Source organism: Natator depressus, chromosome 3 (assembly GCF_965152275.1).
Source record: "Natator depressus isolate rNatDep1 chromosome 3, rNatDep2.hap1, whole genome shotgun sequence".
NCBI classification, from domain to species: domain Eukaryota; kingdom Metazoa; phylum Chordata; order Testudines; family Cheloniidae; genus Natator; species Natator depressus.
Window position 1 is genome coordinate 97197656 of NC_134236.1, and position 23615 is coordinate 97221270.

The following is a 23615-nucleotide window of genomic DNA, read 5'->3' on the forward strand; positions in this document are numbered from 1 at the left end:
AAAAGCGCAAAAGAATGTTTGTGAGGAGCCGAAAAAGAGGCTGCAATCTGGCACACTCTAAATAGACGTGCGCCAGGGTTTCCCTCACATTACAGAAGGGGCAAGTCTCCGGAACGGAGGTAAAACGTGTCAAAAACACGCCCGTGCTCACGGCCCCGTGAAGGAGCCGCCAACTGATGTCCCCGACGGGCCTCGGGACCAAGGTGGAGTACAGGCTGGCCCACCGAGGTTGCTCCCCCTCCAAGGGTGGTAGGAGGTCTCGCCACTTTGTGTCGGGGCGGGACACCAGGGTGCGGGCGTGAAGGGTATGGAGCGTGAGTGTATATAAATATTGCCGTGATGCAACTTGAAAACCGACCGGTTGCAATTCATGCAGCCGGCTTGCAGTGAAAGGATGAGGGGTGTGTTGGGATCGGCAGGGTAGGGGCCCGATGGAAAGGTCCGGTGGGCCTGGGGTAAAGGATGGGCGGGGTGCGCCCTCGCGCAAGGCTCGGCTGACATAAGCCCGAGCAGCGGGGGTCAAAGCGGCCTCCACCTCCTGAAGCACGCGCCGGGGGGTGCGAAGGCTGGAGAGCCCCATGCGTCGAGCGAGCGTCAGGGGATCCAGCCAGTCCCCCCGGTCGTAGTCCAGGAGGTCCCCGACCCTCGTAACTCCCGCCAGGACCAACCTCTGGCGCACCGTGCGGGACTCCGCCGCCTGCACACGAAGTTGGGGGTTGTGTAGCAGGGGCTCCGTGAGGAGATCTGCCCCCACGATGGCCGCCACGGACCTGGTGGTTGAAAACAGTTTCCAGGTCCGGAGGAGGTCCTGGTAGAAATCCGGCAGCCCGGAGAGGTCTCGCGGAAAACCTCTCGGACAAAGATAAAAGAGCTGCCGGTCATATCGGAGACCTCGGATGCGGCGCAGGATGGCGTGCGCCCGTATGCTCCATGCCGAACTGCCTGCACTGTAAAGGAGCCTCTGTAGGGCCTGGAGACGGAAGACGCAGACCTGAGGGTGCAGACACTTCAGGCCCTGTCCTCCTTCCTTCAGGGGCAGATGAAGAATCCCTACAGGGGCCCAGTGCATTCTTGACCAAAAGAACCCCAGAATCAATGTCCGGAGGTTGGTCAGGAAACCCAGGGCCAGGACCAGGGTGTTGAGCCAGTACCAGAGCTTGGACAGGACTAGGTGATTAAGCACCAGTGCTCTCCCACGAAGGGAGAGACATTGGAGTAGTCCCATCCATTTCTGGAGCCGCTCTATCATCCCACCCTCTAAATTTTCCCAGTTCTCTGGCGGAGAGGGATGTGTGGCAGAAAGGTAAATGCCAAGGTAGAGCAGCGGACCCGCGCGCCACCGGATGGTCTGAAGCATGGGTGGGAGGGAGCTCGCCTGCCGCCAGTCTCCTACCACCAAGCCAGAGCTCTTGACCCAGTTGACCAGTTGGTCCAGTTGAGCTTAACCAGACACTCTGCAGAGGCGTACAGTACCCGGAGAAAACCTACAAACTGGGGTCCGAAGCCAAACGCTCGCAGAGTGTTCAGGAGGTACCCGTGGTCCACCCTATCAAACGCCTTCTCCTGATCTAGGGGGAGAAGCCGAAAGCAGGGGCAAAAAGCAAGGAAAGCCCAGGCCAGAGGGCAGCAGCAGGAGAGCAGGCTAAGTAGGTCCCTTTTCCCTGGGTAAGGTAACAGGGAAGGTTCCTGAACAATCAGGAACCTTCTGGAGACAATTAAGACAGGCTGATTAGAACAGGCAGGCTAATCAGGGCACCTGGGTTTTAAAAAGGAGCTCACTTCAGTTTGTGGTGTGCGTGTGAGGAGCTGGGAGCAAGAGGCACTAGGAGCTGAGAGTGAGAACGTGGACTGTTGGAGGATTGGGTATACAAGCATTATCAGACACCAGGAGGAAGGTCCTATGGTGAGGATAAAGAAGGTGTTGGGAGGAGGCCATGGGGAAGTAGCCCAGGGAGTTCTAGCTGTCGCACAGCTGTTCCAGGAGGCACTCTAGACAGCTGCATTCCACAGGGCCCTGGGCTGGAACCCGGAGTAGAGGGCGGGCTCGGGTTTCCCTCAAATCCTCCCAACTCCTGGTCAGACACAGGAGGAGTCGACCTGGACCGTGAATTCAGAAAAACTGCCAAGCTGAGGGCTACCGTGAAGTTCCAAGGCGAGCAAATCTGCCAATAAGCGCAAGACCCACCAAGGTAGAGCAGGAACTTTGTCACACCACTCACAGGCTATAGGGAACATCTCTAAAGATAAGTGACCATTGAACTCTAACTTACATTTCAATATCCCTTGCTTTCTTACAGTCTGGGTCTGCAAGTAGCAACATGCAAGTGGACCCCTGTGCTTGGGTAGAGCCTCATTGTTTTTTAAAGGGGCTCTGTGCAGTCTCTGAGGGTCAGCTGTCTATAGAAACTGGCAGGACTAGACCCTAAGTTATAACCCTTGCAAACTAGAAAATATCACAAGCTTCTCAACTCCCTCCTCCCCCCTCCCTTTTCATTTGTGCATTGCCCTATACTGCCGGCCTGCAAACAGACACAGTGTGAATGTTTTGAAGGCAAAAAAACCACTTCTCATAGCTGGTTGGTTCTAAATTCATCCTTCCCTTCTTCATGAATTGACAGAATGTGATGACAACCACCCCTCCTTTGGGGCTTCTAATATCTGCTGCATTAGAATTTACTTGCACCATTCATCTGGCCTGTCACAATAACCTTTTATTCTCTCTTTAATGCATCAGATTAGTTTTAGGTCCATGGATGGATGAACGATGTCTGACTTTCTCTTGGTTGTTTTGTGGTTTTTTTGTTTGTTTTTCTCCTGCTCTAGATAAGGTTCCCAGCTATACATCAATTGCCCTGCATACAAGCCACTGGAGAAAGAAATATAGATGCAAGAGGTGGAGAGCCATGCTGATTACTTATAACCATTATGATCAAGCCTATCATCTACATCATAGCAGAGTTTACTTTTGCTGGATTGCTCTGTTCTGTTTTAGAGCTATCTTTTCATCACTGATAAAACCTTAAGCCTTAAGACTTTGGCATGAATATCCAGGATAGTTTCAAAGTCTTTCACCAACACTTGAAACTGGATTAGCGCCAGTAACTATCTTACATTCATCATCTGACCAAAAAAAAAAGTAGATACACACATGGCTGAGAGAGAATCTATGAAATGTGAAAATTAATTAAAAAATACCATGCATATAAGATGAAATTTTTCAGCTTTTCTGCAGTAAGGTTTTTTTTTAAAGTAAAGAGTAGATAAAGGTCATCATGAAAGAACTAAAACACCAGTGTTGGTGTATTCAGAAGCCATAAACACAGGAAACAGGTTAACAGATACATAGGGCAGGGTAGGAAAATAAGTTGAATAATTGGAGACAGGCTTGACTTATTTAAAGAGGTACCGAACAGAAAGGGACCCTTGTTACTCAGGCCAGTGTTTTTACAAACTTGCTTTCCTAAGATTACAGTTTATTCCAGCACCCAATTTGTTAGACAAGCGGGTAATTCAGTTTTTAAATTCATCCCCTTCTCAAAATATGATGAAAATAAAAAATGTTTTCTGGTTTGCAATACATGAATATTAGCACCTGACCATATCTCATTTTAGTCACAGAATTGTATTAATCAGTTTGGAAGAGATCAATATTATAAGGCACAAAAGTGACAAAATAATGATACCATAATGGACATATTCTTAAATGTATGGCAAACACGAATATCACTTCTTTTTACATTACCTACTCTTGTGCCTAGACATCAGTTTTCAGATGAAATATACTAAAATTCTCACTCAAGAAAGGAACATATTTAAATGACAGGAACCTTCATTGACAGAGAAACACATGTACTCAATGGCAAGTTTTAGCTGTTGAAATCCATGTACAAATTCCTTCACTAGAACAGAATCTATACCGTTAAAAAATCTTAAGATATTATATCTACTTAATTTTTAACTCCTTCTTGAAGTACACTAATCAGCTCTAAGTTTTTCAGTGTAGGAGAATGATTTGGCTCAGAGTCAGACATATAATATGTTATGTTTTATAATTAAAATAAAAAACACATCCATTAAAATATTATAAAATTAATTAGGCAAAGGAAAATATATAGCATTCATTTCAATTTTTATATTACATCAACATTGCCCATCTGGATGTATCTGTAACAAAGAGCATGTTTAACCACACAATCATTGTTTTCATTATTTCATTATTGGTCATTTATGCAGGTCATTGCATAATTTAAAATTTGAAATATGTAATTATAATCAGAAAAGTGTTTTTTTTTTTTTTTACTTGTATCGGCTTCCTATGGACCATATACTACTTTTAGAGCTAAATTGCCAGCTGGTGTAAATTGATGCAGCTGACTGGAGTTATGCTGATTTATGCTAGCTGTGAATCTAAACCCCAATTGGCATGCTGAAGTACTGTTGATGCCAGTGGGAGTTTGTCTGTGCAGATTGTAGTACAGACCCTAAGTGCCTTCTGAGTCATAGCTACTTAGTTTACTGACAAAAGCAAATGTTCATTACTGTCAGCACTGCTGAGCCAGTAATTGCAACTACCGGGCTGCAGAAAAGTAAGCTGTTTTATCCTAACTCATGCATCATCAACAAAATAATCTGTTAAACTCTGATTCCAGGATCTACATCATTGATGATGACTGATAAGGAATGATCATCGAGGCTGAAAGAACAGAGTCTGATTTTCAAATACCAGACAAAGCATGCAGATCTGGCAAATCACAAGCTCGCTCTTCCTCTCAGATATGGCACTTCAATTCACATCACTGCATATGCTGAAAAATTAGCTGAAACATTGAGGCATGTAGACATATGTTAATACAATGGATGCATATCCTGGTATCTTGTAGGAGGACCTGTAGAATTTTTCAATATGTGAAAAGGAAATTGACTAATATTAAAATAAGCTCATGATACTGATCTATGCTGGTAGTTAGAACTTATTTATCTAAGTACTTATGTGGCCCCCTTAACCATAGCATTTGAATGCAAGAATGGCGTTGCAGATTGTAAACAAGTGTTTTCTGGTTTGACCCACTCCCTTGACATTGGTATGACTTTCAGTACTGATGGAGTATGCCACTTTTTACATTGGTTTTGTTTTAAGAAATAGATCTAGAAGTGTTTAAGCAAGGACATATTTTCACTTGACCTGGTTATTTGCTGTGTGTGGTCATTTACACCTGTGCAAAGTAGGTGTAAAAACCTTCCATACCAGACATCTATATCCTCTCTCTTACATCTGCTTTGCACAGGTGTAAAAGACTACACAAAATGTAAAGTTTCAGAGTAACAGCCGTGTTAGTCTGTATTCGCAAAAAGAAAAGGAGTACTTGTGGCACCTTAGAGACTAACCAATTTATTTGAGCATAAGCTTTCGTGATAAATAAATTGGTTAGTCTCTAAGGTGCCACAAGTACTCCTTTTCTTTTTACAAAATGTAAAGAAGTGGAGAATCAGGCACACTCTCTTAATGGGACACTTGTGAACAAGCATGACAAATGTATAATATGCCTCTAGGTTTTAATAAAATTGGGGGGAAAAAAGCAAAAATTGCACAAACGTAATTTGGAGTTATGGTAATTGTTCTTTATTAATACGTAACAAAACAATGTTTTTCTTTGTCTACAGAAGTTTTACTGTTGACTGAAATTATAATATTTGGGGATTGATTCTCTGCATATCTCCATAAAATCAAGCGCTACATAGATTTACAGCTGGTGAGGAACTTCCCCTTCATGTTTTTAAAACAAACAATAACTGCACCCCCCTAAATGTACTCCTTTCTTTGGGTTTCCCAGTGTGTTCTGTCTCTGAGGTGTTTATTTTTGTTTCAGGTCTGGTTGTGGAACCCTTACTCACATTAGTGAACACTTAACTCATCAAACAGTTCTATAAATTTAAATGGACTACTTGCATAAATGTTTACTAATATAAGGGTTCCTCAGTTGGGTCTCTAGATTAAATGCTTTCAGTACAGAACCTGTCTTAATTTTGTCATTTACATCACTGAACACAGTGTTTAAAACATAAGAAATGATACTAAAATAAAATAATATATTGTCACCGTAAGCTTCAGTTTAGGATGCTAGTCCTTACTCAGCTACCTATTTAGAATAAATGTTTACTTGAGTAGAATAGAGTCTTAATATACTATCATTCATATTATATTTTCAAAGCAACATACTTACTTTTATTAATTACTCCTTACTTTTATTAATTAATTAATTACTATTAATTACTTTTATTAATTTATTAATTAATTTTATTAATTAATTAATTAAAACATCTTTGTAAAGCAGGTAAACATTCTTACCTACATTTTACAGATGGAAAAACCGAGTTAAAGAGAGATTAAGTGACATGGTTTTAGTTGTACTGCAAAGCAGTGGTAGAGCTGGGATTAAAATCCAGACTCCCAATCCTGCACTCTGGTATTTCTCAACTGGTGAGTCAGCACCCCGGGGAGAGTCATGAAAGGCATCAGGGGGTTGTGAGGTGTTGAAAATGATATTATAGTTCTAAAGCAAAAAAAAAAAAATCCAGAATAACTGGCATGACCCAAACCTGAAAGTTTGTGAGGGAGTTGAAACAGTTGCAGTTGTAGTAACTCTATCCCATTTGTGTTCCTGCAGGCGACTGTCTCCCACTACCTTGTTCCCCTCACTCTAAGGGCTTGTCTACATTACGTGCTGGATCGACATGCAGCGATTGATCCAGCAGGGGTTGATTTATCACGTCTAGTCTAGATGCGATAAATCGACCGCCGAGCACTCTCCTGTTGACTCCAGTACTCCACTGGAGTGAGAGGCGCAGGCGGAGTCAATGGGGGAGCATCAGCAGTTGACTCACTGCAGTGAAGACACCGAGGTGAGTAGATCTAAGTACGTCAACTTCGTTATTCATGTAGCTGAAGTTGTGTAACTTAGATCGATCCCCCCACAGTGTGGACCAGACCTTACTGTTCAAAGACAAGTATTCTGTCATCCTCTCAGTACACACACATATACACATAAATTATATAAACTTATCACTGCTACACCTTTTACTCTTACGGCAAATACAAAAGGGTCACAAAATTTTGTGATTTCAAATAAGGGGTCGCCAACCTGAAAAGATTGAGCTACACTGTGCTGTATCTCTTGCTGTACTGTGAAATGAGTTTCAACTTCAGAATCACATGCCATGGCCCTAGCTCTGCTCTGGCCATGCAAAGCAGCCCTAATGCTGGTTTATCTAGCTGGTGGGATAGTTTTACATTGTTTTGTTTTTGAGTGTAGTTATGTAACAAAAAAAAATCTACATTTGTAAGTTACACTTTCATGATAGAGATTGCACTACACTACTTGTATGAGGTGAATTGAAAAATACTATTTCTTTTGTTTATCATTTTTACAGTGCAAATATTTGTAATAAAAACTAATATAAAGTGAGCACTGTACACTTTGTACTCTGAGTTGTAATTGAAAGCAATATATTTGAAAATGTAGAAAAACATCCAAAAATATTTAATAAATTTCAATTGGTATTCTGTTGTTTACCAGTGTGATTAATTGCAATTAATTTTTTTAATTGCAGTTAATTTTTTTGAGTTAATCATGTGAGTTAACTGTGATTAATCGACAGCCCTAATTGTAATGTTAAAACTAAGACCTTTGTGTATTCAGGGTCTCTATATGCCTATTACATTGTAACTGCTATATGGTCTGTATCTTCTGTGTATTATGTATCTTTTATTTTGGTGCACCATTTTATTATATGATTTTTAAATGTAATTCTATTGTGTTTTACTATGCTCTATGTATTTCTTTCTTGCTTTATTAGATATATTGTAACTACTTATTTCTTTTAAATAAATATTATTTTGTTTTGAACAAGTTCTGCTTGTGTGTGTCAATCCTTGAACGGAAGGCTGTATCCGTGTCCTTTCGGGGTTAGCAAGACCGCTGGTAACACCCTGGCAATTCCTTTAGGGCAAGTCACAACCTTATTACTCATTTGGACAGAATAAATTGCATAATCATAAGCAAATCACTCTTGGAGTGCCTGAGGTCCAAATTTTGGGGTAACAAGGGGTACTTTAACTCATCTAGATATTTGCCTAGTTTTACAACAGGCTACATAAAATGCACTAGCGAAGTTAGTACAAACTAAACTTTCATACAATGACTTTTTTATATGGCTCTATATACTATACACTGAAATGTAAGTATAATATTTATATTCCATTTGATTTATAATTATATGATACAAATGAGAAAGTAAGCATTTTTTTTCAGTAATGCTGTGCTGTGACACGTTTGTATTTTTATGTCTGATTTTGTAAGCAAGTAGTTCTTAAGTGAGGTGTAACTTTGGGTTCATAGAACAAATCAGACCCCTGAAAGCAGTACAGTAGTCAGGGAAAGGTTGGAGCCACTGGGTAGGTGAGCTCCTGGCTGTAACAAGTCACTAATAACTGACTGGCACAGCTGGGGGCAGAAATTGGGCAGTGCAGGCCCTGGCACTGTTGGGTGCTCTCTGTTGCAACTCCTGGCCGAAGCTGTCAGATTGGCTTTATTTTAATGGCTGTGATTGAACGATGTGCAGCAGGGGAGAAGAACTCTACTGCCCCACTGACAGAGCAGGTGCAACCTCCCGCTGTCCCCGCCACAGCGCGCCTTGGCTAAGGCTGCGGGAACTAAGACGTCCGTTCTGAGGCGGGAAGGAAGAAGACGAGGAGGAGGATCCTGGAGCGGGCGGGGGGAGGCAGCGCACGCGCTACTTCCCGCAGCCTAGCGGCGCGCGCTTAGCCTTAACGTTTGAAGGCAAAGGGGAGGAGCCTTCGCCTTCACTGTTGCGGGCGGGCGCGTCAGCAGGAGTCTTGGTGCGGCTGCGCGGCGGTTGAGCGGCGGATTCGAACGGTCCCGAGGTTGGCGGGGACAGGAAAGGGCGGTTGGACCCGCGCGTGAACGACCGGCCCCTCCGCGCGCTGCGCTCTCGGCTCCCCGGGGGCTGTAGCCTGCACGGCGGTGGCGGGGAGGATGAAGCGAGCGGCGCCCCGCAGCACCCTGCGGAAGCTGATAAAGAGATACAAGCCCCAACTTCGTCTGGCGGCCAACGCCGACCTGCTGGTGAGGGGAACCGGGGGGGAGCCCCCGGGGGCAGGGCTGGGACAGGGCGGGAGGGGGCCGAGGGATCTGCGCAGGCGCGAACTCCTGCCCCTGGCAGACGAGCTCCCCTCCTCCTGCGGCAACGGCTCTGCAGCTTCCAAATATCAGGCCGCGACGGGGGTACGGCACAACTGCCGGGGGGCGGCGGGAGGGACACGCTCAGAGTAGGTCACCCTAGTGCGAGGGGATGTGGGGTTGCTCCGCCTTGGGGGTGTGGTTCCCCCCCCAGGATATGTGACTGGTCCCTAGTTGCTCTGCAATTTTGGCTCACTGGAGAGTTGAGCTGCCCCTGCCCCGCTTGTGTGTGTGGGTCTAGGTGGCTTCTGGGCACGGGGACGTGAGGTCAGTAGAGGTGCATTACAAGGTACTACACTCCTCAGGGACACAGGGTTGACCATCATATTGTTAATATTTAGGCTTGAAAGGATTCGATTTTATTGGTAAATGGTTGATTTCACTGTAGCACACAGAACCCAATGAAAAGAGATTTCTGTGACTAATAATCGATATTTGCAGATGGGCAAAGTAAGAAGAGTGCTACTTGACAATTTTATTTGATTTAAGGATATATACTTTGCATAGTTTAACATGTGATAACTTGTGTTTTAATGGCAATAATACTTTTTTTTTTTTAAACTCAGGGCAGGTATACTTAAAATGCTGCATTGGCTACAGTTGCGCCGCTGTAGTGCTTAAGTGAAGATGCTCCTATGCTGATGGGAGAGCTTCTCCTGTCGGCCTAGTTAATCAGTCTCCACAGGAGCAATGTTGTTGTGAGAAAAGCTCTCCTGCTGACATAATGCTATCTACACATGGGGTTAGATTGGTATAACTATGTTGCTTAGAGATATGGATTTTTCACACCCCTGAGTAATTGTTATACTGATATGAGTCTGTAGGGTGACCTGGCCTCTGTGTCTACTGTCATTAAATTGTCTGAGATCCCAATAATTTCCTGCAACTATGAACATATAAATTGATAAAATTGAAAAAATGCTTAAAAAGTGCATCCAACGAAGTGAGCTGTAGCTCACGAAAGCTTATGCTCAAATAAATTTGTTAGTCTCTAAGGTGCCACAAGTACTCCTTTTCTTTTTGCAGATACAGACTAACACGGCTGCTACTCTGAAACCTGTCAAAATAAATATTGATATTCATCAAAATTATAAATAAAAATCATATTCTGCCAAGCCTGTTTTATTTTGCAGTTACCTCTACAGGCTGATCAGATCCAGACCCCTTTGTTACAGGTACTGTATATATAGTAAATGACAGACCCTGCCTCCAAAGAGTGTACAATCTAAAAGAAATAACAGATTTAATGAAAGGCTAAGCAGGCTGGTCTTTGAGGGAAATAGGGTGACACTAAGAGGATATAGGCAATTTTTAGCCAATCAGAAGGAGTAATTGCAGTTTCCCACCTGCCTAGTTCTTATCATATTGCAGTTTTCCATATGTATTACAGCAAAGGTGAGTTAGCCATCAGTTAGTAACCATATGGTTATTTGGCCAACTTTTGAATAAATAACACATATAACTGGTGGTTGGAGAGTATAGATGCTATATTTTGGACTTGGGATAAATGAGTGTAATGCTGTGGTGGACTGTCAGTTAACTGAATGTTGGTTAATAACAGAGATGCACTGCATGTATGCATCTTAAATTGTGCATTTTCCGGTAAAGAGACCTGAATAACTTAGGCCTCAAATCGAGGGATGGAGTGCATTCCATCTAGTAATTTGAAGCGTACTAGGCACCAGGATTTCCTGGCTTCTTTTGTTCTCTATGTAGAACAAGTACATTTGGAAGTACTAGGTGGAGTCAAACAACTGGATAGAAGTCAGACATCTACAGCTGAATTTTCAGAAAACGGGGGTTAATAGAGTTATGCTTAGGCTGAGATGTATGGATGTTTTGGCCACACTACTTGTTCTGGCTGTAGAGATGGGATGATCGCATAGGAAGTGTTTGCCACCTAAGGATCCTCCTACCTTGGCTGGTTAATCAGACTTTGTGGGAGCTCGTGCCAGTAGCACAAAGCTGCCCTCATGCACAGAAGTATCTGGGTCTAGTGTTTGGGATGAGAGTTGAATACTTTGAACCAGATTTGGAAGTGCTTTTCACCTTTTTGTTCGTAAATGAATTACTTATTTTTGTGGTGTAGGATGAGGATTTTTGTTTACTTTCACATATATAATTGAAGGAGAACAAAGTGTCTGAATGCAGTAGTGAAAATTATATACGTGCACAAAATGTTTCACTTAAATTCAAAATCTGTTTTATATGTTAAACATGGCATTTGGCAGCATTTCTGAGGCTGGGATTTAGTGTATTTAAAGCTAGATCTAGATATGCAGTACCAAATAAAAATAGAAATAATCATGTAGAAATACCTATAGCCCATAACGTTGTATTTTCAGGGTATGTCTACACTACGAAATTAGGTCGAATTTATAGAAGTCGGTTTTTTAGAAATCGGTTTTATATATTCGAGTGCGTGTGTCCCCACAGAAAATGCTCTAAGTGCATTAAGTGCATTAACTCGGCGGAGTGCTTCCACAGTACTGAGGCTAGAGTCGACTTCCGGAGCGTTGCACTGTGGGTAGCTATCCCACAGTTCCCGCAGTCTCCGCTGCCCATTAGAATTCTGGGTTGAGATCCCAATGCCTGATGGGGCTAAAACATTGTCGCGGGTGGTTCTGGGTACATATCGTCAGGCCCCCGTTCCCTCCCTCCCTCCGTGAAAGCAAGGGCAGACAATCGTTTCGTGCCTTTTTTCCTGAGTTACCTGTGCAGACGCCATACCACGGCAAGCATGGAGCCCGCTCAGCTCACTGTCACCTTATGTCTCCTGGGTGCTGGCAGACACGGTACTGCATTGCTACACAGTAGCAGCAGCCCATTGCCTTGTGGCAGCAGACAGTGCAATAGGACTGGTAGCCGTCATCGTCATGTCCGAGGTGCTCCTGGTCGCCTGTGTGAGGTCGATCAGGAGCGCCTGCGCAGACATGGGCGCAGGGACTAAATTTGGAGTGACTTGATCAAGTCATTCTCTTTAGTCCTGCAGTCAGTCCTACTGAACCATCTTATGGTGAGCAGGTAGGCGATATGGATTGCTAGCAGTCCTATTGCATCATCTTCTGCCAGGCAGGCAAGAGATGAGTATGGCTAACAGTCGTATTGTACCATCTTCTGCCGAGCAGCCCTGAGATGTGGATGGCATGCAGTCCTTCTGCACCGTCTGCTGCCAGCCAAAGATGTAAAAGATAGATGGAGTGGATCAAAACAAGAAATAGACCAGATTTGTTTTGTACTCCATTTGCTTCCCTCCCCTCCCCCGTCTAGGGGACTCATTCCTCTAGGTCACACTGCAGCCACTCACAGAGAAGGTGCAGCGAGGTAAATCTAGCCATGTATCAATCAGAGGCCAGACTAACCTCCTTGTTCCAATAAGAACAATAACTTAGGTGCACCATTTCTTATTGGAACCCTCCGTGAAGTCCTGCCTGAAATACTCCTTGATGTAAAGCCACCCCCTTTGTTGATTTTAACTCCCTGAAGCCAACCCTGTAAGCCGTGCGTCAGTCGCCCCTCCCTCCATCAGAGCAATGGCAGACAATCGTTCCGCACCTTTTTTCTGTGCGGATGCCATACCAAGTCAAGCATGGAGGCCGCTCAGCTCACTTTGGCAATTAGGAGCACATTAAACACCACACGCATTATCCAGCAGTATATGCAGCACCAGAACCTGGCAGAGCGATACCGGGCGAGGAGGCGACGTCAGCACAGTCACGTGAGTGATCAGGACATGGACACAGATTTCTCTGAAAGCATGGGCCCTGCCAATGCATGCATCATGGTGCTAATGGGGCAGGTTCATGCTGTGGAACGCCGATTCTGGGCTCGGGAAACAAGCACAGACTGGTGGGACCGCATAGTGTTGCAGGTCTGGGACGATTCCCAGTGGCTGCGAAACTTTCGCATGCGTAAGGGCACTTTCATGGAACTTTGTGACTTGCTTTTCCCTGCCCTGAAGCGCATGAATACTAAGATGAGAGCAGCCCTCACAGTTGAGAAGCGAGTGGCAATAGCCCTGTGGAAGCTTGCAACGCCAGACAGCTATCGGTCAGTTGGAAATCAATTTGGAGTGGGCAAATCTACTGTGGGGGCTGCTGTGATGCAAGTAGCCCATGCAATCAAAGATCTGCTGATATCAAGGGTAGTGACCCTGGGAAATGTGCAGGTCATAGTGGATGGCTTTGCTGCAATGGGATTCCCTAACTGTGGTGGGGCCATAGACGGAACCCATATCCCTATCTTGGCACCGGAGCACCAAGCTGGCGAGTACATAAACCGCAAGGGGTACTTTTCAATTGTGTTGCAAGCTCTGGTGGATCACAAGGGACGTTTCACCAACATCAACGTGGCATGGCCGGGAAAGGTACATGACGCTCGCATCTTCAGGAACTCTGGTCTGTTTCAAAAGCTGCAGGAAGGGACTTTCTTCCCAGACCAGAAAATAACTGTTGGGGATGTTGAAATGCCTATAGTTATCCTTGGGGACCCAGCCTACCCCTTAATGCCATGGCTCATGAAGCCGTACACAGGAAGCCTGGACAGTAGTCAGCAGCTGTTCAACTACAGGCTGAGCAAGTGCAGAATGGTGGTAGAATGTGCATTTGGACGTTTAAAGGCGCGCTGGCGCAGTTTACTGACTCGCTTAGACCTCAGCAAAACCAGTATTCCCACTGTTATTACTGCTTGCTGTGCGCTCCACATCTCTGTGAGAGTAAGGGGGAGACGTTTATGGCGGGGTGGGAGGTTGAGGCAAATCGTCTGGCTGCTGGTTATGCGCAGCCAGACACCAGGGCGGTTAGAAGAGCACAGGAGGGCGCGGTACGCATCAGAGAAGCTTTGAAAACCAGTTTCATGACTGGCCAGGCTACGGTGTGAAAGTTCTGTTTGTTTCTCCTTGATGAAACCCCCCGCCCCTTGGTTCACTCTGCTTCCCTGTAAGCTAACCACCCTCCCCTCCTCCCTTCGATCACCGCTTGCAGAGGCAATAAAGTCATTGTTGCTTCACATTCATGCATTCTTTATTCATTCAAAATGACAGCATAATTTAGGGAGGGTAGGCAGCGCATTCCAGATATGAAAAGAACTGTTAGGTAGTTCCTAAACTAGACTAAAGGCTAGGTTCACAAAAGAACTTAAGCATATAACTGCCACTTCAGGTGTCTAAATCCCAGTATCAGGTCCTACTGGGATTCACAACACCCTGCTCAGCTGCCACCTCACCCATAGGTGCCTACATTTTTACAGTAAAAGTTCCCCTGGTGCCTGTGTTTCTGCCTGCCTTCCCGCGCACTGCAGCCCCATGCCAGGCTTCCAGACACCTAAGCCCCAGAGTGATGCAGGAACTGAGGAAAGATAGTTGTTCCTCTGTGTAACTTGCCTGTGGGGCCTGATCTGGTAAGTCTGCTCGGAACTTGGCTACTGGATCAGACTCCCTGTAGGTGAGCTTGCACAAAATGTCTGGGCGTGAGAGGAAGAGGAGGAGGACCTGCATCATAACTTTTAGCCTGGTGATTAGGGTACTCATCTGGGATATGGGGGATTCCCAGGTCAAGTCCACCTGGTGGGAAAAAGGGATTTGAACAGGGGTCTATCATTCTCAGGGGAGGGTCCTAACCATTGCGCTATGGGATATTCTGAGAGGGAGCTGCCTCTCTCTCTCCTGTTGATGCTTTTGCCACAGGTGTCTGGCGAATACATTCTTGGGCTGGGGGGGGGTGGTGGCTGAGCCCACTCTGCAATCACCCTTCAGCAGCGGCTCCTGTCTTGTGTGGCTGGGCTTGGCTGCCTGCTCCAGCCCATTGGCTCTTCCAGCTTGTAGATTGGGAAGAGCCTGCCACAGCATCATCTGGCATGTGTTTCTGCACACAGGTGGGGCCCCATTCCCCATGACTAGGGTGACTGGGTGTCTGGTGTTCAGCTGGAATACCTGGTTGTAAAGGGACCCTGGCGTCTCCGGTCAGCACCGCTGACCGGGCTGTTAAAAGTCCGGTCGGCAGTGCTGTGGCGCTCAGGCAGACTAGTCCCTACCTGTCCTGGCTCTGTGCTGTGCCCTGGAAGCGCCCATCGGGTCTGACCCCTAGGTGGGGGGGGGAGCACACGAGGCTCTGTGCGCTGCCCTGCCCCAAGCACCAGCTCCGCACTCCCATTGGCTGGGAACTGCAGGCAATGGGAGCTGCGGGGGCGGTGCCTGCGGACAAGAGCAGTGTGCACAGAGCCACCTGCCACGCCTCTGCCTAGCAGCCGGTCCTGATGGCTGCTTCCAGGGTGTAGCGCGGTCCGCGGTGCCAGGACAGACAGGAAGCCTGCCTTAGCCCCCCCCGCTGCGCCACTGACTGGGAGCTGCCGGAGGTAAGCCCGTGACCCAACCCCCTGCCCCAGCCCTGAACCTTCCCCAACCCCGGAGCCCCATCCTGCACCACAAACCCCTCATACCTGGCCCCACCCCAGAGCCCTCACCCCCCCTGCACCCACCCCACAGCCCCCTCCCACATCCTGAACCCCTCTGCCCTCAGCCAGAGCCCTCACCCCCCCCGTACCCCAACCCCTTGCCTCAACCCGCAGCCCCATCCCAGAGCCCTCACCCCCTTCCACACTCCAACCCCCTGCCCCAACCCAGTGAAAGTGAGTGAGGGTGGGGGAGAGCGAGCCACTGAGGGAGGGGGAATGTAGTGAGCAGGTGCAGGGCCTTGGGGAAGGGGTGGGGCAGGGTGCGTGGGTTTGGGGAAGGGGGGGGTAGGGTGTTCGGTCTTGTGGGATTAGAAAGTTGGCAACCCTACCTGTGACACTCAGACCCTTCTGGGTGCAGCTGGATGCAGGGACTCAGGATTTCTCTTCTCTCTCCTGGGACTCTCTTTATTATTCCCTCCCCTCCCCCCTTGACCCCATTACCTCAGGATCCCCGACTTCCCCTGAGACTCTCCCAACCCAGTTCCCTCAGAATCTCCCCTGGGACTCTCATCTCATCCCATCCCAGTGAACTTCATCTTGATCCCCAGCGTGGGGACTTTGCTCTCCATGCCAGCCCCATCTCCTCTTCTTGGGAAATCTCCAGAATATCTACTAGGATAGGTATGACCCACTTCCTTGCTGAGGCTCTCTGGAAGCCAGAGCTCTTCTGCCCCCTGGCTTTAGACATGGCTCCCAAGCCTCCCCACTTGATGGAGTCTCCTGCAACTGGCGTTTTTCAATGTCAGCCTTCTGAGGAAGCGCTGCTCAAGAGCTACTGCTCCCTGCCACAACTGAGGAATCTAGCTCCACCTTCTGAGAGTCCAGCATGCAGGTGGGGCCCTCCCCCAGGACACACATGCCCACCCTCTTCCTGGCTTTGGTGCTGCTGGATGCAGGGCTTCATCTGCTGAACCTGGCTGTACATATGGGTGACGGAGTGGCTCAGAAAATGATAAAACAAAGAGAAGTGGGTGGATGGCTGCGTCCCCTCTAGCCTTGCCAGCCACTGCTGTTTCTCTGTGACGAAATAATGAAAGATTTGGCAAGAGAAACACAGTCACTCTCGTGAGTTCTAACATAATGGTTAGAGCACTCATCTTGGAGGTGGGAGGACCCAGGATCCAATCACCCTGCTCCAATGACTTTTTTTTTTTAAATTATTTATATGCAGCAGAACAGCTTCAGTAGGAGAGAGTGAGGGAGCGCCACTTGAGCATATTCTATAGTCCAGTGGTTACAGGCACTCGCCTGAGAGGTGGCAGATCCCTGCTCAAATCACTTCTCTTCCTCAGGAGGAGAGGGTGTCTCCCACATCCCAGGTGAGTATCTCCATGCTAAAAGTTATGAAGGAGTGCCTGTCTTGTTCTCTCACTCCCCCAGCTTCTTGCAAAAATGGCATAGTCATGTAACTCAGATAGGCATCCAAGGCTAGGCACCTACCTCTGGTTGGCAATCTGAGAGAGAGGCAGAGCTTAACATACCACCCCTGGGTTTGGCATCTTCTGTTGGCTAGTTTAGGTGAGGCGTCTCTTCTCTCCTGCATCATCTACCTTCTACACTCACTATGTGCCAGAAGTATAGTAAAAGCATATGGCAGTCGGTTTTTCAGCTGTCCAAGAGGGCTTGGATCTTTTGTAAGGTCTCAAGTTGTGGAGCTCCAGGCTCTCCTCCAGTTTGAGGTAATGGGAGAAGAACAGTACCCTATTTGACTGCTTTATTTTAGAACCACAGACATGTATCTGAATTATAAAAACCACCTCAGATATCATCCTGCCCTCCTTGTTTGCAGTATTGGTGCTGAATCTTAAGAAATAGATCTTTCATTTCAGATATATCCTCCACTGAACAGCTTCAGGCACACCAGCAGGACAATGTGAAGAAGCTCATACTGATTCTTTCTATACTTTTTCTTTGGGGTAAAATGGAGGAGTTTACTCTTTAATGCTGCCATTTTGGCAGCTTCATGCCTACAAATATTTTTCTGATTAATGGGAGTTCAGTGTATTATAATGCAGGGTCATTGTTGCAATGAGTAGTGTAGAATTTTGTCTTGTATAGTACCTTTTCTGCTTGAGATGTACTAATATAATATACAATCATTCAGTGACTGGATGAAATGTGTATGCTTAGGTACTTAGCAATAACTCACTCACCTGCTTGGACATTTCCATAATTTTTATTGAGGGGATCACTTTTTTGCTTTTTTCCATTCCACTTGCCTTGGCCTAGTCCCTTTAAATTATTTTTGAAATATTTATTATTTATCTGTTTTATTGAGGAGCACTCTGATTTTACTGACACTGGTATGTATTTTTTAAATTCCTGATTGCAGGGGAAAACTTCTGAAACTTTGGAAAACATTGCTATTAAAAATAGAATAATAAGAACACAGCTGGTCAGAGAGAAAAGCACTCTTTAAAGCTGACTTTCAAATGAAGATTTTTACCTTTTGATGCTACAGTAGAGTATAGATGTCAGCAGAACAAATTCATTTTTCAATTACTTTAAGAATTTTGGAAAATGGTAACTACACAAATTTTCCACAAGTCTAATCCCCATGTTGATATGTTCAATAATCCAGGTTCTTATGCTGAACATTATTTTAGTGCCACTGTTGTTTGAATGTTTCAAATAGTCTCTGCATGAGTAGTTAAAATTTTTTAATCAGATTAAAAATGGCTTTGAGAGTTTGCCAGGCAAACCTGCAAGAATGTCTGCTTTTTATATAGTACATATATTTATATAAAAATTGGCATGATTTGGACATATCTGTTGCATATTAATACTTCTGTAGTTCAGCAGATTAAAAAATTTCATCCATGTGGTATGCTAGCATTAAAAATATGCTTGTTCTCAACAGTAGATCCTCTGTGTGTATTGTATGTCTATTACCAAGTATTTCCAGTAAATAAACTCTAAATTGTATTTTTTTCTTGTTATATAATTTTCTAGCTTTGCAGAACAGATATTGAGAGAAATAAGCAAGAAATTGTTTTTACGTGTTTTATGATGACATGATATGAATGAAATATAACTTAATAGCATATTCCAGTGGTCTTTTCTAAACATTCTGATTGAGAATAAATTGTAGATTTTATATAAATCACATAAATGAAAGATTTTCTCTAATCTTTTCTCTTGTAAATGAAAACTGTTAGGGTAAAATGCTTATTTTAAAATTCAACCATTAGAACATAAGAAATGGCCATACTGGGTCAGACCAAAGGTCCATCTAGGCCAGTATCCTGTTTTCCGACAGTGGCCAATGCCAGGTGCCCCAGAGGGAATGAACAGAACAGGTAATCAAGTAATCCATCATCCCCTGTCGCCCATTCCCAGCTTCTGGCAAACTTTTAACTTTTAAAATACCATTGACCATCTATCATCCTATATCAGTTTTAAGCTAGTCACTTAGAATAAAACCTCTGCAGTAGGAAATAAGTGTGTAGTGGGACATAATATGAACTCAAATGTGTATACGTTTATAGTTGAAAACTTAAAGACCCATGTCTGCCCTTGATCCATGACCACATTTCCATTGTTGTCAATGGACATTACACATTGGGGGTCAAGAGCAGTGTATAATAGTCTTAATTGTGCTGTATTAAGATTACAGGAGTGGGTTTACTCAAGTAGTCCATTGAAGATAATGGGGCCACTTGTGAGTAAATGTTTTTGGGATTAGGCCTCTGGTGACTGGTTGTGTTAAACTGTACAATCTGTAGTTTAGTTTCTCCTTTCTTTTCCTCTTTCCTTTGAGAACTGAGGCACTACATTTATCAAGAGATTAATTTTTAATCACCTGTCTGGCACTTGCATTTTTATGATTTTAAGAAGCTATTTGTTTTGATAGCGGTTATTCCATTAATCAGTGGGGTATAGTCTATTCTGTGTTTGAGATCTGCTTGGTGCAAGAAGATGTGGAGGAGTTTGAGGGAGTCTGTTATGGCTCCCTTATTCTGTATGTTTAAATTAGATTATGTCTACACTCTCACTTCTGTCAGTATAATTTATGTTGCTTGGGATGTGAAAAAGCCACTCCAAGCAACATAAGTTACACCAACCTGAGCGCTGGTGTGGACAGCACTATGTCAGCAGGAGAGCTTCTCCCACCGACAAAGCTACCACTTCTCGCGGTGGCTAGAGTAATTAAGCCTATGGGAGAGCTCTGTCCCCTCAATTTAGAACAGCTACATTGGAGAGTTTACAGCAGCGCAGCTGCGTTAGTCCAGCTGCGGTGCTGTAAACTCTCTAGCGTAGCCATAGCCTGAGGGTTGAGTACTGATGGAGCAGAGCGCTGCCCTTTCCTTAATGTCGTCTGTAATATGGACAGGGTGTGAGGGATCATTTCATTTGACCCAGGAGATAGTTGCTGCTGCTTTGCACTGCAGGATTGGAAATGAGAGTCTTGGACTAACATACGGGAAGAATTTCCCAAACTAGTTTGTGGACCATACTTGGTGATGGCAGGAAAGAGTTAACTGGTCACATGGTACTAATTGCTCCTTCCCCCCCAATTCCTAAAGAATGGTTAAATAAAGAAACACTGTCTCTGAAAATAATTGTAGGTAAATATTCAGCACAAAGCGAGAGGGCTCAAGGGTGATTCATAAAATCTAAACTAAATCCAGGTTTTTTTAGTTACCGACAAACTAAATGAGTACATGGTTTGAACCTAAAGGCGTAACTCCTAGTTGTAGACAGGATTTTATTTTTAGAAAACTGTTGGGAAACACCAAAGTATATTCTGTAGGACCAAGTATTATGCCTGCGGGTGTATCTGTGGCTTTTTTTTAGTAAAGACACTTTTTAAAAGTTTGGCTAAATTGAAGCTGTGTGTGCGGGAAATTTTGGGGGCAAGATATGTTCAGGGCTAGAAAATTAAACTGTAGCTGAGTAATAGGGTTTTCTTGAAAACCCTTCACAGGAATTCAGAAATATTTCGCTGCATCTTTTGAAGTGAAGGATTCATGCCTTTTAAAAATAAAGTATTTGCTAAATCCATATAAATGATTGACAGTTGATAAGCATTTTGTTGGAAACCTATTTCACTGCATTGGTGTTTTGTTCTTCAAAGGTGCATTTGAACTTCTTACTGTTTCTCCACCGATTAGCAGAAGAAGCCAGGGCAAATGCTTTTGAGAACAAGAGTAAAACAATTAAATCTGAACATACCATGGCGGCAGCAAAGGTAATAAAATTAAAGTTGAAATTTCTCTCTCCCTTTTTTTGCTTAAACACTTAATATTAAAGGTTTATAGATAAGGTCGCATTGTTACTATACAAAAGCCAGGATATACAATAGTAAAGATTTCTAGAGCAATGCTATCTTTGCTATGTTTTTTATATATAAACAAAATATTTTAAAAAACCCACCTCAAAATATATTAATCCTCCGGAACCTTAACAATAATAAAAAAATCAGTGTTGTAAAATTCACTACAATAACATCAAATAAACTGCCCGCACATTAACATATTCCCCATCTCTTTCCATAACTCCAAATTTAAAAATTTTCCAAAACAAAGGCCATAATTTCCCTGCCCTTCAGTCTCTCGAGTGTGGGGAGTGATGAAAATCTGGACTCTTCCAGACCAAGGACGGGATCAAGTTCCAGAGTGGAGGACTGTTTGTGGAAAATGCTGTTATATCAAGGGAGCTGTAGGTTGAGTGGCTCTGCTGATCTTAACTGCAACAATACATGTGGGTCTGTTACCAGTGGGGAGGTGAGGAATATCATCTTGAGCCCGGGCTAAGCAGGTGGTCTGAGAGAGCTTCACAAGTAGATTGCATGAAACAACAAAAAGCAGTTTAAGACAAACATCAGCAGAGGGCATCTGATGCTCCTTCCAATCCTAGACCCTTTCTTGTATCTCTCTCTCCCTGGACCCTGCCCTGTTTCATTTAGGCAAGGGAATTCCTGAGTGGAGTGTGGGAGAGGAACACTTGGAAGTGTAAGGCCTCATCCAAAATTCCATCTCTTTCAGATGCTGAGTCATCCTTGCATCTACCTTAGTAGGACTGGACAAAATGGAAAAATGATGCCATGCAGCTTTAACATATTGGAGGCCCAGCACCCCATGCATATTAAATTTTCTAGTCCTATTTTTCTTGTAAAATATTTGCTGGATATATTAATGCTAATATATTTAATACAAAATATAGAAGATGTGCAGTGTGGCCCTGTTAAATATTGTGGTTAGAATCTTGTGCATTTCTAACCTTTTAACTGTGCAGTCTTAATATTATTTAAATATCGTTGCTCTTCTATTTTTTTAAGTGAAAAGATGGAGAAAGAAGAAATTGCCTCGTTTTAATAATGTTAACACTTAAATGGTTCTCAGTTGGGCTGAGAAGTGAACTTCTCAATTTAAACTCTAAACCAAAAAATGCCCATTCAAAAGTTTTGCTGCCCTTTTCATAAATTAAAAAAAACCCCAATATGAAGCATTACAAACAAAAATCAACCCATAACAGCAGTAAAATCACATTTTTATAACCTCTTGTGCTATCTAGATATAATGGGGTCAGAGCCTTAAGGGATGTGGTGAGATCTTTGAAGAACTATTGACACTTCTGGGTGGTCTCTAGAAAACATTTGTTTTAGAAAGTTTTGCTTTTGAAGTTGCATTTTGTCTAAAGTATGTTCTGTGATATGAATTTCAATATGACTGATTTTGTTTGAATCACAGTGGGCATATAAGTAATGATGAGTATACTTTCTTTCACTTTCACAGGTTATCTTAAAGAAGAGCAGAGGCTAGCAAATCAAGAAGTACTCTCTAATCCTACTTGCTTTACCAGTGTATTTTTATTAACTCTTTAGTATCATGGCTAAGATCCTCAGTTGGTATAAATAAGCATAATTTCATTGAAGTCAATACAGCTACACTGCTTTACCTTTGTTGAGGAATTGGACTTATGTTCTTAAGAAACATCCATGTTTACTTACATGTGATGTGCATTCCTTTATATGTGAGTCTCTTACCAAAGCACAAGGCAAACACTTGTGGTGAAGGTAATTATTATTATTTTTTTTTTATAATGTAAGTTTTCGGTTGCATCTTCAACTAAAATACTGGGAAAAGCCCATAGCATTTCCCTTCCATGTGTTTACGGTAGTTGTATTCCTAATATATTAATCATTCTAAGAGAGACTTATTAATGAGGAGTTTACGCTAAATGTCAGGTTAGTTTTTGTTATAGCAGCAAAATGTTGGCTTCTTAAAGAACACTGACAGTCTGAAAATGTTGCATCAAATATCTTGGTTTCAGATTGTTTATAAATATCTAGTTTCAGAGCCTTAATTCATGAAATAATTTTAAAGAACAGCACAAGTTACTTAAATAAACCTTCTATATTTTTTCGGACTGGTAATGGGATATGGAACCTTTATTTTTAGGTGGTGTCCTGACTTCTCCCAAAATTGCTCCATTGACTGTCCTGTGGTTTACCTCAAATGAGCTGATGGTCTTAATTTAGGTCCGTTTGGACAGGTGCACTTCATAAAAACAACCACTACAACTGACATCAGTTGCTATGCTTGAAGTTAGACCTAGAAGAGGCATCAAGGATCAGCCAGGCATGGATACTATGCTGCTCTCTGCCTTCATTTCTCTGGGTTGAATCTCAGTGGTGTGTGGATATGGTGTATATATTTTACATATATAGTGCTTCAATTTCAAGTGTCTAGAATCCTTTTGAAACTAAACTTTTAAAAATGTAGACTTGTATCTTATTCTTCCGTGCAATAACACTTCTTTTGTGTTGCTTTGTGATTTATGTAACATTAGTTAACAGTGCTTCATGTGTGCATATCAGTTAATTATTTTTCATTGAACAGAAAAAAATAAAGACTTTTTATACAATGTGGTCATGTTGAATTGTCTTATACTGTTAATATGTTA

At 43.8% G+C, this 23615-nt stretch overlaps 1 protein-coding gene across 2 annotated transcripts; it reads left to right on the top strand.

Moving 5' to 3' along the window:
* Nucleotides 1-8798: 8798 nt before the first annotated feature.
* Nucleotides 8799-23545, top strand: CENPW (centromere protein W). Of its 2 annotated transcripts, XR_012638604.1 has the most exons (4): nt 8799-9143; nt 20785-20898; nt 22445-22725; nt 23111-23545. XR_012638604.1 is itself a non-coding variant. In XM_074946934.1 (3 exons), exons 1-3 carry the CDS (start codon nt 9054-9056, stop codon nt 22469-22471), a joined length of 231 nt encoding a protein of 76 aa, XP_074803035.1. In that variant the 5' UTR covers nt 8799-9053; the 3' UTR covers nt 22472-23063. The 2 variants fall into 2 exon arrangements, 1 of the variants encoding a protein (XP_074803035.1); XM_074946934.1 differs by lacking the exon at nt 23111-23545 and having other exon boundaries at nt 22445-23063.
* The last annotated feature ends 70 nt before the right edge of the window (nt 23546-23615 follow it).